Consider the following 13,421-nt stretch of genomic DNA (forward strand, 5'->3'; position numbering starts at 1 on the left):
CTCAGCTGGCAGGGTTAGAAATACACACACATGATAAAGTATGCTTTCCTCTCTTCTGCAACCACTAGTGCTGTTACATTAGAAATAATCCAACAAAACTGTTGTGAGCAATCTTGAGTCCCTCACATAACTCATTATGTTCACTACAAGATCAGACATTTTTAATTACTTAATTACTGTAACTGTTAAATACAATAAACATTATTTTAAACATTATTTCCAATATGTACTGACAGAAAATTATTTTTTTAGAAGTTCAAGAGGTACTATTTTATAAAAACACCCGTGATGCACACTCAAACGTGTTGGCAGGAAAATACAAACATGAGAGACCATGGAGACAAAAACACTATTTAATCAGAACCCTTTCTTATGCTCAAGAGTCAAGATAAAATGAGGGAGCATCTTCTCAGACCTGCTAAAATGACTTGTTTGGTGTTTTCCTTTTTGAGGATGGTTATTTTCTTTGCCTGGTTCAGGCAGAAGTGGAGAAACTTCATGTGATGGGCCTGGAAGTTGAAACCCAGAGTGGAGGATAAATTTTCTTCCAGGCTGAACGAGGTTTACATATCTGACGAGAGGGAAGAAGAAAAGGAACATTAGTAGAGAAGAAGATGCTGGTCACACAGCAACTGGGCCTTGGCCTTCCTCTGTTCAGGGTGGGCCAGGGACCCTCAGCAGCCCCCTGGAGATGCTGACACACTGGTGCCTTTAGAAATGTCCATATCCTCAACCTCCAAATGACTCCATGCTGCCTGTGAATTTCAAAGAGAGCACTCAAGGATAGAAAGCCAAAGCCGTTTTGGTTTTGGAAACACAGGTTGACAGGCAAATTCCACAGACCTCACAAACCCTCTGCCCTAAGTGATAACGTGCATGCTGTCAAGCAGCCAGTGGATCAGGAGCTCAGAGGAATCAGAGGGATCTATCTGGAGTGTGAAAGAACCTACTTTGTATTTTATCTGGCAGAACACGCAGAACATAAAAATTAGAATCAAGTCATTTACTCTCTAAAAACTAACTTGATGGAAGACTCTTTGACATCAACTTAGCTTTTAAACCCACCACTGTCTTTCCCCTAACCTCCAAAGTTACATGGTGCCAAGATGGCCTGGAACAGCAGGAAGCAGAACTGTTCGGGGTCACCTGACTTGCAAACAAAATGAAGATGAGATAAAGCCTTACCTGATGAAGCAGAATCAGATTTGTTTCTATCTTTGTCTTCTAAAGGTATCTGGGAACTTCGGTAGAATGTTATGGAACCTTTCAGATAGTGCTTTTGGCTATCAGGAAGACTATCAGACACAAGTGGCTCGATCTCGTTGGTGATACCTAGTATTTGGTCATGTGTACTTTCGTGTGACACTGACTGTAAACTTCCGGGTGATTCCACGGTGTTGCTGGTTTCCCCAGCCTTTTCAGTTTTTGTTACTTGGTTCATAATTGTGTTGGTGGATAGCCTGGAAGGAGATGTTTTTGTCAGAATCCTAATCACTCCCAAACCAGGGCTTTGTCCCGAAGGAAATTTCAAGCTTTAATTTAAACTTTTCAGAAATGAATGCCTTGGAAGTAAATAAACTTTCAGAAGGATAAAATGGGAAGGCCGGAAGCGACCCTGGAGATCACACTGGGTTTCAAACTGTCCTATGAAGTCCTAGGTTTCATGGACAAGCTGAGGGACTCAGAGCACTTAAGTGTGAAGGCTCCAAAAACCTTGTGCCTACAGCAAGCTGACCCGGGACGTGGCCAGTAAGGTGGAGTGAGGGCTAACGTGGGTTTTCTAGCTCCAGTGCTCTTTCCACACCATCACTATGCCTCTTAGCAAAGTGTTTTCATGGGTCTTGTAGGTTAATGTCTTTCAGCCAATCACTCTAAGAGCCTTCCTTTCTTAGAATCTGTTCCCACTCTTCAGACATAACCTCTGGCCATCAGTTTCTCCACATGTAAAATGAGCTCATCAATATGGAACTCAGAGGTGCAATGAGAATTAAAACAGGTCATGTAAAATGCCTCGTATATAGCAGTCACTCAATCAATGACCCCCTTCCCTGATTTTACGAGACAACATTAACCAGTGTGAACAAAAGCACATTTTTGAGTCGGATGTATCGGGGTGTGAATCTGGGCTCTTCTCTGGAAAAGTGTATTATTGCACAAATAAGACACATAATCCCTCCATGCCTCAGTCTCCTTATCGGGGATGCTAGTCCTTACCTAACAGGACTGTTATGGGTATCAGTTCACTTCTGTAAGTTAAGTGCTTGACACAAACTAAGAGCTCAGTCAATAATCGCATGTATCATTCTAAGAATGTCAATCATAATGCCACCAAGTTTACTCTGATAAGCTCACTGAGTAACTCACCTGATACCCTTGGCCTGAGCCAAAGGGTCTTTCACCTTTTGTCTTAAGTTTTTCACGTCACTTTTTAAAGATGTTTTTTGTACTGAATAAACTTTGTCTGAATTGACATCTAGAAACAGCAGCCTGGGTATGCGCTTCACATTTGTAAAGCTTGCATTTGGTTTTCTAAATGGACTCATGCCACCTGTACTGGCTAGAAAAAAAAGAAATAAGATTAAAACTGCAGTTTCTACAACAAAGACAAGAATGAAGGCTGTGATAAGGATGTCTGTCTGATGTCAGGAAGAGTCACGGGCAGTGACTAGAGAAGCAGGTCTGGCAGCCCCCACGCTGCTCTACTTTACACAACCATGGTCTGGGCTGCTGCCCAGAACACCTGTCCACCCTACTCTCAAAGCACAAAGGGGCTACCTTTAAGAAGCTTACCCTCTCCCTTGGCAGGAAAGAATGCCAGGCCAGAGGACGGGACTGCACCATCCTTCTTACGCCTCCTCCTGGTCACCCACCTAGCCAAATCCCCTCTTTTATTTCAGTCTCACCTTCAGTGCTGCCTCCTGCCCTATCCAACACCCTAAGGCAGACTCTACACCTACCCTGCTCCTACTGTTATGTTCTCGTTGCATCTTGGCCAAACTTCCTTTAGTGCAACCACTTTGTAGCAGTATCACTGTTTGCTAATGTGTCTTGCCTCCCTGCTGGCTATGGTTCCTGAAGGCTGAGGGCCCTGTCTTCATCTCTGTATCCCTGTAACTAGTAGACAACCTGATTTGCATGTGGGATAAAGGATAGACAAAGAGTGTTTTCTCAGATGCCAATTACTGATGACATAAAGCGGTTCCTGACTCATAAGGAAATCGATGACACATTTTCCAGGGCACTCATAATCATGAAATTATTTTAATTTTCCTCAATGACGTACAAAAGAGCATTCCCCCTGTGGCCAATCATGGATATCTCAGAAGGTCCTGAGCTATGAAATGCTAGTACTCACACTCAGCTGAGAAGGAGCTGCCATCTATAGTCTTTCAGCACAGCCTGTAAAATAACAATAGCTGCAGAAGCAGCAACTAATATTTGCTGGCAGTTCACCATGTGTCAGGCACTATTCTCTTAGCATTACAGAGATTATCTCACTGAAACCTCTTGGCCACCCTCGGAGGACAATACCTTGCTTCCCCTTTTTCACACAGGAAAACTGAGCACACACACAGATTAAGTAACTTGCCCACAGTCACACAGGTCAGAAGCAGAGGATTCCTTGGATGAACCTAGGCAGTCTAGCTCTTATATAGTGACTACGAAAACTCAAAAGGCAAGCAAACCTGGTAGATCAAAATAATCTGTGTCATCACTCTCAGACTCATCCTCATCATCTGCCTCATGTTCCTTGTATATGTCAGTGCCGACTGTTTGTACAACCTATGACGAAAAAAGAAAATCAAGGTTAAATAAATATTCAATCATCCTAACTTAGTTATTTCAAAGAAGACCAATTTCAATTAAAAGATTTTTAGAAATCTACTCTTGGGCCCCCAAAATCTATAGGATATAGGACAAATGGCTCTAATGGTGTCTTTCAGGTAAGGAAAGACACTCAAGAATGAAAGACTTCTTGTCCCAGTAGCCAAGGGACAAGAGCTTTGGGTTGGCATGAGCTCTCTCCCCACTCCAAGTTCGAACTAAGGGAAAGTGGAGACAATTGGTGAATAACTACACAAGTTCTTGGCTACTGCTTGAGGTGAACTTCTCAGGCCAACGGGCTGAATCATCTTTGAGACGGTGTCTCCCAGAACTTTTCAGAAATGGTATTTCTATTCTAAATTTTCATGGCATGAGTGACCACAACTGGGCAATGGTAAACAGGCACAGCATGACTTTTGTAGCACAGAAGGCAAAGGACATAGAATCTGGAGAAAAAGACCTTGAATGCCTGTGATCCATTAAAAGATAAGGGCAGTTAGGCAAATACTTATGAGACAGACTCCCCAAAGAAGTAACCATACAGGAAAAATGTGCTAAGTTTGAGTTTATTCACATGAACTTCTGTCCATCACAAGACATTATGAAAAAAAAGGCATTATGAGAGTGTTGGACAAACTACAGTATGGGAACTGACACCTGCAATACATATATCCAACGGGCTCATAACCAGAGCAGGTAAAAACTCCTGCAGATCAATCAAAACGGCAGGCAAACCAACAGAAACATAGGCCAAGGACTTAAAAAAGCACTTCATGAAAGGAAATATCCAAATGGCCAATAAGCATATGAAAAGGTAGCCAAATCCATTAGTCATAAAAAATATCGGTAAATTCAACAATGTGAAAATGAAGACAGAATTAAGAAAAGACAAGGCCATAAAGTGGGCGATGCTATCTGCAACACATATAACCAAGAGAGAAGTAGAATCTAGAACATTTACAGAACTACATATTAGTAAGAAAACGACAAATCAGCCCCAAATTTCTGGGCAAAATACCTACATAAGCATTTCACACAAGAAAACAAAAAACAGGAAAGCTAACTAAAGATCTGAAAAACATGTTCAACCTTTTCAATAATCAAGAAAATGCAGTGTAATACTTGATTTTATTACCACCAGATTGGCAAAACTGAAGAATGTGAAGCAACAGGAAATATACACTGCTGGCAGGAGCACAGAGATTACCTTTGAGGTATTCAAATTTGTCTTTCTTGTCCGCTTCATAATTTCATCAAATCTCTAAAGAAAAACACAATTTCAAACAAGAAACATTAAATACCAAACAGTGGTCCCAAAGAAGTTGATATCCATTTTCCAGAAGTGGAGAGTACCAGTAGCTGCTCCAAAGCCACAGACTTAATGGACACAAGACCTTGGGCAACAGTTGAATTCCTTTTTCTAGTCCAGGTCTCAGTCATCTAAAAAACACCTTGAATGGTGATAATTGTACTTGTTACAGTAACTCAGACATCCAAATGATTCCTTACTCTTCATTTTTCAGACTTTGAAATTTATTACTTAAACACACATTATTACAAAACAATTAGAATTTTTAAACATAATTTTAGTCTGAATAGACCATATCTGAGGCTGATGTTAATGAAAAGAGTATACACCCAGGTACAAAATTGTCAGAGCTTTTGTTACTAGAAAAAGCACACGCATAGAAGGGATAAAAATTCTTTCCCAGTGTACACTTCTTCCCTTGTAAGTGAGAACTACAATTCTTTGGCCTCCTCAGGGTGATGAATCTGACAGAGGACTTGCAGCACCTCAGCCAGGGTCAAGTCCCTTCCTTGCTCCCAGATGAGGCACATGAGTTACACAATGTGAGGTCCTACCATACAAATCATCTGCACCTTGGCCTCTCAGAAAGACCTGTACTTTCTGCTTCTTCCCACTCAGTTGCTACAATTTCTAGCCCAAATTAGAAGAAAACCAAATTTCCATCAACCCCTATCATGATCTGAGTAACTGATCAAAGCAGCTTTGTTCCTAGAGGTTTGCTATATTGAAACATCACTCTAATGGCCACCAATGGTCCATTAGGGAGAGGTATGGTCAATAAAAGGAGACTCTGCTAGGTAGGAGAGGTCAGATCCTTGGATAAGGAAGAAGACAGTAGCATGGTAAAAACAACCAGGGCCTGGCATATCACTTATTTGTGATTTTCAAAAACAGGTTTTAATATCATGTGCATAACATTGTTTTAAACAAAGAATCAAACCCCCACAACAAAGACAGAGAGAGAGATTACCTTTTTTCTTTCTGATCTTTCTTGTAAATTCCATAGCACATGTTTTTCCTGCTCCTTCTTGTGTTTGTTGGCCTCCTCCTGAGCTTTTCTTTTGGTGTCCCCTTTCTAGGAAATTTGTATAAAAATGTTTCATCTCAATATATCTGAATGACTTCAGACACTAGTTTCAAATTTTTAAACAATAAATTGTTATCCAGTGTAACAAGGATGTAACCTTTTGATTGAGAGTGCCAATAACACATATGGACTATCAGTTTTCAAAGCATTACTTAAAATGTACAAAACCAGGCTAACTATTATCTTGAGCATTTAGAAGGCATGTGTTAGTCCTCTCCAGAAACTTGGGGTTATCATTAATAGTTACAAAGAATGGAAATGATTGCATAGCTATCCATTAACATAGCAATAGAACTCAAGTCTTACACTTCTCAAAAGCACCAAGAGGATTGTTAAAGGCACCTTCTCCAGGAATCCAAATGTATACAATCATTTATATATACATAACTGATTTTGATAAATGATACACTAAAAGTGTAATGTAAACTAGGCTATTCAAACTTAGTTTGGGGAATTATTTACCTAGTGATTCGAATTTACATGGGTTAAACATTCTTATTGGTGAATTGATGACTTTAAACTTTTAGAGGTATTTATAATTTCTATCTTTATCTGTCGGGTAGATGTAGGGTGCAATTTTGAGTGTCACCACAGAATGCAAGATTGGGAAAATCCTACATTTAGTATGTTTAAACTGTGTGAGTGGTTTGGATTCCCTGAAACCAAGCTGCAATATTGTTTATGTGGACGAACTAAAGAACAGCTAATCTGTAATTTGCTTTCTGCTTTTGTTTCCCTTGATAAACACTCTAGGATTTTGCCAAAGGTGGCTGAGAGTGACTTACAGTAAAGTGGGATTATTAGCTCGCTAGACTGAAATGTAAAAATGCAGCCACAGAAGGCAGCATCTGTTTATCTTCCTTCTTGGAGAATTACACTTTTGCCTTGGGTTTCAACCGAATTTTATAACCTAGTTCTCATCCTCTGATAAAGTGCAGAGCCAACAAACCTGTAACAGCACTTTCTGGTTTTGCTGGTCCGGACATCTTTTCTTCTTATTTATTTTCTTTTGTCGTTGCTCATTGTCAAATTTTGAGAACACTTCTTGGCCATCCACTTCTTTCTTTGCCATGTCTATCTCTTTCCTAATGATGCAGAATATTTAAATAACTCTTGGTATTTCTCTTGGTCTCTATTATACACAGCTTGCAGTAAGTACAATTTATATTTACACCAGATTCACTACATTTTCTGTGTTTTTACTCCACACGATTTGCACACTTTCACCTTTTTTAAATGGGGGAAACTAGCCCTTGGGAGAAGAAGATTTCAATTGAGTGGTGAGCTACTTTGTATCTTAAAACACAAGAGAGACAGAAGAAAGACAGAATATCACTCCTCCTTAACCGTTTTAGACAGATGTGGCTCTCTACTTACACATGTGGGTGTGATAGGGGTAATTTCGAGGAGGGTCTGATAGTGCCCAGAGGTAGAAAGCCCAGTCCACAAAGATCAGTATTTACCATTTTTAAAATGCAAAGTCAGGTCTGTTTACATAAGGCAATGAATAACTGTCTTCAAATTATAGGTTTTTTGCTCTCCACATAATTGCCTTCTCCTTTTCCCCAAAGCCATATTATAAAGTACTTGGAAAGCATGTGATTATACTTACAAAACACTTAATATTTAAAAACAAACTCAGGCCCTGTCTGGTGTGGCTCAGTTGACTGAGTGCTGGCCTGTGAACCAAAATGTCACCAGTTCGATTCCCAGTCAGGGCACATGTCTGGGTTGTGGGTCAGGTCCCCAGTAGGGGGTGTGTAAGAGGCAACCACACATCCACACACTGATGTTTCTCTCCCTCTCTCTCTCCCCCTCCCCCTGTGTAAAAGTAAGTAAATAAACAAATAAATAAAATCTTTAAAAAAAAGTTAGCCAGTGAACAGAGGTTTATATTCCAGGGTCCGAACTAGAATGGGCCTCAAGATGGAGGATCAAGAGCCTTGGCTGGTACAGCTCAGTGGATTGAGCACAGACTGCAAACCAAAGAGTCACTGGTTCGATTCCCAGTGGGGGCCATGTGACAGGCAACCACATACTGATACTTCTCTCTCTCTCTTTCTCCCTTCCTTCCCCTCTCTAAAAATAAATAAATAAAATCTTTTAAAATAAGATGGGAGGATCAAGAAAGCCTCTAATTGAGTCAGAATGCACACAACTGTACAAGACATCTGCTGCCCACAGGAAATTCTTCCAAATGATTGATGAGATTCAGGTGTCCCAAAGGTCACTGGAAAGCACTATTATGAAAACGCAAAGAAGTATACAATCCAGGTTTACAAACTATAAAGTTACAAAAGACTCTTGAAAAAGATAGGAGCTGACACCAGTGAATGCCAACAGAAACAGTCTTGTGTGATTACTCAGGTGCCATCACTGAGATCCGGGATCCTGACAGGAGTTTTGGTTTCTGTATGTGTCTTTATGACACACTTTCAAGCGAAACAATGCATGAAGATAAAAGGGGCCTGTCCCACCCATGTCCTCTTTTTGCTTGAGATGCTTCCCACACTCATTTCTGATTCATGCTCAAGAAAAAGTCCATCACCTTCTGAAAATTCATAATACATCGAATTTGAGGGCAAGTTTTGACTTTCAAACTTCAGACCCAGCCAAGACTGATAGCATAGAAAGGATGATACTGTGCTGACCTTTGCTCCATTTCTTTCTGTAGTTTTTCTTCTTTTTCTCTCTGTTCATGAGCAAGGTGTTTTGCTGCCAAAATGTTTGTTTCCTCCTCAGCACTCATAATCCCTTGTGAGCTCTTACCCACAGTCTCTAGTTTAAAGTCACATGGAGAACAGTTAGTTCAGAGAACTTAGTACCTCTCAGTCCAATAAAGAGGTGTAAGACAACCAAAAACATTAAAAATAGTATGTATACATGCTCTAAAATTTATAAAAAGTGATCCGTGACTATGTAACACATTATGTTCAAAACCCCAACTCCTCAACAAGTAGCATTTTTTCTTTTTAATAACTACTTGTTCCAAAATGAAATGATGTACTCTTCCCTCCTACTTTGGTTTAACTCTTTTGAGATACCTTACTAAATGGACCCTATGGGAAAAAAGATTTATACTGAATATAGGGGAAATCAAACTTATATTTAGTCGAAATCAAGTGTGCAAATCTTAAATACTTGATTAAATGAAAACACTAAATCCAGCATACATTTTTAAATTTGTTCATCATTTTTACTAAATAATTACTGTCTAGCTCACCATTGATAATAGTGTATTATGATATTTGATTGCTCATAAACTGGGTAACTGCAGATAGCCAAAGAAACCAAGAGTATCATATCAGTAACATAGGTGACGGCAGGAAGGCATGATAATATTTAATCCATATGATTAATTTATTTTAAATAAAGCACATATAAACATGTGAGTTGTAAGATATCTAGAATGAGTAATTTATAATAAGATTGTTCTACCCTGGCTGGTATAGCTCAGTGGATTGAGCTCGGGCCTGCGAACCACATGATCGCAGTTTGATTCCCAGTCAGGGCACATGCCTGGGTTGCAGGCCAGTTCCCAGCAGGGGACTCATGAGAAGCAACCATACGTTGATATTTCTCTCCTTCTCTCTCCCTCCCTCCCTCTCTAAAGAAAATTAAATCTAAAAAAAAAAAGATTGTTCCTGTTAGAAAAATTCACTGTGAAATTCCTTCAAAAAGCAACATTCCTCAAGATATATTTAAAATGAAGCAAAAGCCCTGGCTAGTGTGGCTCAGCGGATTAAGCATCAGCTTGAGAACCAAAAGCTCACCAGTTCAATTCCCAGCCAGGGTACATGCCTGGGTTGTGGGTCAGGTCCCTAGTTGGGGGCATTTGAGAGGCCACTGATTGATGTTTCTTTCCCTCTCTTTCTCCTTCCCTTCCCCCTCTCTAAAAATAATTTTAATTAAGCAATATCTGGATATTGACAACAGATCAACAGGCAAAATATCAATACGGTAGTTTCAGGAACGCACATACTGCCTAGACATGTTACAGCTTATGTGTGGCCACTGACCTACAGGTCCTGATGGAAACTTGTTCAGCCATTCCTAAAACCATGCACTCTCAGAGCTGGAAGGGACAGCAAGGATCACCTGGGCAATGCATTCACCTAACCAGTACTTAAAATACCAGTTCCAAAAATGGATTTTCCAAAAACAAGGGGATAAGGGTAAACAAAGTCTGACAAGGAAAAGTAAGCACTGTGCCAGTGACTGGTTAAATCCTCTATCTAAAAGAAAGCTCACTCCCAAAGTTACCTGAATTGGAGAATAAAGTTAACCATTCCCATATCTTAACATTTGCTATGTTGCCAAAATATAAACTCAGTGAAGGAACTTACCTTCACTGGTCACGCACTTTTGGCTCACAGCCTCAGAGCTGATAGTGGTTTTAGAAACTGATTCTTTTTTCCTTCTGATGGTATCTAATACATTTTGTGCATATAGGTCATACTGAACAGGAAGTGCTTTACAGGAAAGCGCAGATTGTGCTGGTTGTTTTGCCATGACCAGAAAAAAAGATGGTGGATAGTTCTTTTGGCTTTGCCTACTGAGAAAAAGTTATAGTTAATGGGGAAAATCTGATATGATTTTGTAATTTACATGTGCTGATTAATTCTCAGTGTACTATTTAATAAAATGCGTTATGTGTTCATGATATTTTATAATATACAAAGGAAACCCTTTGTCTGTTAGGTTTTTTATTTATATTTACATTACCATATATATTATTTCAATTATGAAACACTGATATAAAATTTATCCTGGTAAAATACGTATCAGAAACACTGCAAATAAGCTACTTACTTAGCACTGAAGGGATAGGACGAACACCATCCACTTGCAGATGGCCATCTAGAAACTGGTACCTGTGTCAATGCGCGCTTCTTTTTGGGTTTTGATTTCTGCAGTGATAAATACAACCAGATAAGAAATTACTAGCAATAACTACAGCTGGCTTTTCTAAGAAAAAATATTCTGAATAATACACAATTATAGCTTCTTAAAACTCCTAATTATGAGAATTACTACAGAGAGATGTTCTTCCAGACTAACAATTCATATTACACAATTAGAACAAAACATAGAGATAATTAATTTAAAAGAAATCTTTTACTTGAAAGCCTAATTCTATTTCTAAATCCTAATTTAAGTGTTTGCAATATTTCTCAAATTTTTTTTCTTCAGAATTTAAAAGCACAGTTCATATAAACTCTTACATCTTCTCCTTTCTACTGAAAATTAGTATTTTACCTTTGGGGGAAATGGGTACAAAGAATATCAGAAATTTAAATCATCAAACTGACTTACCCTATTTTATTCATTTTATTGCTGAATGCTGTAAATCATAAGTTGTTTATATTGGGAAACTTGACCTATCACATCATCTATACAATTAAACAGATTTTAATAGAAGGTCAGTCAATAAACAGCACTTGACAAACCTGTGGAGTGCCTCTAACTTTCACCTTGGAAGATGTTTCCACACCCACTGTAGGGCATGACTCAGGGGGTACTTTCACATTTGCAGTAGCAGGCTCCTCCATGGACTCCTCCGGGATTGTTTCTAAGCTTTCCTCATGAATCATTTTCATGTTAGCCTTGTGTAACAATTCCATGGTTGCCTCAGTTGATGTTTCCATGCTCACCTCTGGAGATGAGTCGAGGCTCACCTCAGAGGACGAATCCATGCTTACTTCGGGGGACGGATCGACGCTCACAAGAGACACATCCTCACTCCCCACAGGTGATATTTCAACGCTGTCAGACAGTGTTTCCACGCTCACTTCTGGGAATGCTTCCATACTCACCTTGGGGGTTGCTTCCATACTTGCCTTGGGGGCCACTTCCAAACTCCCCTTGGGGGCTGCTTCCACACTTGCCTCAGCCTTGGGGGCCACTTCTGCACTCCCCTCAGGGGGTGCTTCAAGGCCCACTTTGAGGGGTGTTTCTTCTTTTTCCTGGGGAGATATTGCCACTGTTGACTTGCAAAGCTCTACAGTATTCTTCAATTCGTCACTGCTAGGGCTAAGCAAGGGCATGTCTGCATACTGCATTACAGGGTTGTGGACACCTATGGGTGAGTGAGGAGAAAGAATAAAATTTCAGTTAGAAATTTCACAACACAGAAATGCACCTATTCTCCAGAATAGGAATAGAAAAGAGACAGAGGCTATATTGAGAAGGAAATGACAAGGATTACACACATCACTAAAGTGTTTAGTGAAATGAATCACATACACAGGACAGAAGCATGGCAAAATTGGTGCACTGGTAAGCACCACCACCAATAGAATCACCGTGAAAGCAATAATCCATTACACATGAAGATAAGCTGCTTCTCCAAATTGATGTTTGCAATAGCCATTTCTATTTTAATCACACTATAGTGCAGAATGATTTTCATACAAAAAAACTGCAAGATATTATATACTTTTTAATAGTCTAAACAACTTCACCAGGGCCAGGGAAGTTACTGTTACAGGTGATTATGCAAGACACTCTAATACAGGATTATTTTAGAGTAGAATATAAAAAAGAACATTTTGTTAACCATACTAAAAATTGAACATTTGCAACAACATGGATGAATCTTGAGAATATCGTGCAAAGCAAAATAAATATGATGGGGAAAGGACAAGAACCATGTGATTTCACTTGTGAGTTATAAAACAGAAAGCAATAAATGAACAAACAAGTAAATAAAACATCTCACTGACACAGACAACAGTATGGTGGTTACCAGGAGGGAAAGTGGGTAAGGGGAGGTTGAAGAGGGTAAAGAGAGTCAAATATATGGTGATGGAGGGAGACTAAACTGTGGGTTGTAAGCATACAGTACTTTGTACAGTTTATATATCATAGAATTATATACTAGAAACTTATTAAACAATCTCATCCCAATAAATAATTTTTAAAAATTGAAATAAGATGTTAATCAGAATGGGCTGGATCTCCAAGGTCTCTTCCAGCTTTAATGATCTAAGTATGTTTTGGTTAATAATGAACCAAAATGATAATACTTGGTACCAATTTTGGGGACCAGGCAACTTCATAAACTGCTGGTGGGAATGTGAATTTGCATAAGCTCCTTGGGGGCCATTTTGGCAATCATGTATCAAAAGGCATTTTAAAAAGTACATATTATGAACAATTAAAATAAAATTTAAAAAGTACATACTATTTGTTGCAACA

At 39.3% G+C, this 13,421-nt stretch overlaps 1 protein-coding gene across 2 annotated transcripts in view; it reads right to left on the bottom strand.

Annotated features, from left to right (window-relative positions):
* Positions 1 to 339: 339 nt before the first annotated feature.
* Positions 340 to 13,421, bottom strand: part of MAP7D3 (MAP7 domain containing 3) — a 33,007-nt gene continuing 19,925 nt past the window's right edge. Inside the window, exons 7-17 of one of the 2 annotated variants that reach the window (XM_037142227.2) lie at positions 11,672 to 12,300; positions 11,034 to 11,131; positions 10,568 to 10,773; positions 8,873 to 8,999; positions 7,171 to 7,306; positions 6,105 to 6,209; positions 5,033 to 5,086; positions 3,687 to 3,783; positions 2,365 to 2,557; positions 1,186 to 1,460; positions 340 to 571 (exon numbers count right to left, since the gene is read on the bottom strand). In XM_037142227.2, the coding sequence (XP_036998122.2) occupies positions 564 to 571; positions 1,186 to 1,460; positions 2,365 to 2,557; positions 3,687 to 3,783; positions 5,033 to 5,086; positions 6,105 to 6,209; positions 7,171 to 7,306; positions 8,873 to 8,999; positions 10,568 to 10,773; positions 11,034 to 11,131; positions 11,672 to 12,300 (1,928 nt within the window). In that variant the 3' untranslated portion in view covers positions 340 to 563. Of the gene's footprint in view, positions 572 to 1,185; positions 1,461 to 2,364; positions 2,558 to 3,686; positions 3,784 to 5,032; positions 5,087 to 6,104; positions 6,210 to 7,170; positions 7,307 to 8,872; positions 9,000 to 10,567; positions 10,777 to 11,033; positions 11,132 to 11,671; positions 12,301 to 13,421 lie in introns of both variants that reach the window. The other variant, XM_037142226.2, reaches the window with a different exon arrangement.

Source organism: Artibeus jamaicensis, unplaced genomic scaffold, assembly GCF_021234435.1.
Source record: "Artibeus jamaicensis isolate MK-2021 breed Jamaican fruit bat unplaced genomic scaffold, CSHL_Jam_final contig_240, whole genome shotgun sequence".
NCBI lineage: Eukaryota > Metazoa > Chordata > Mammalia > Chiroptera > Phyllostomidae > Artibeus > Artibeus jamaicensis.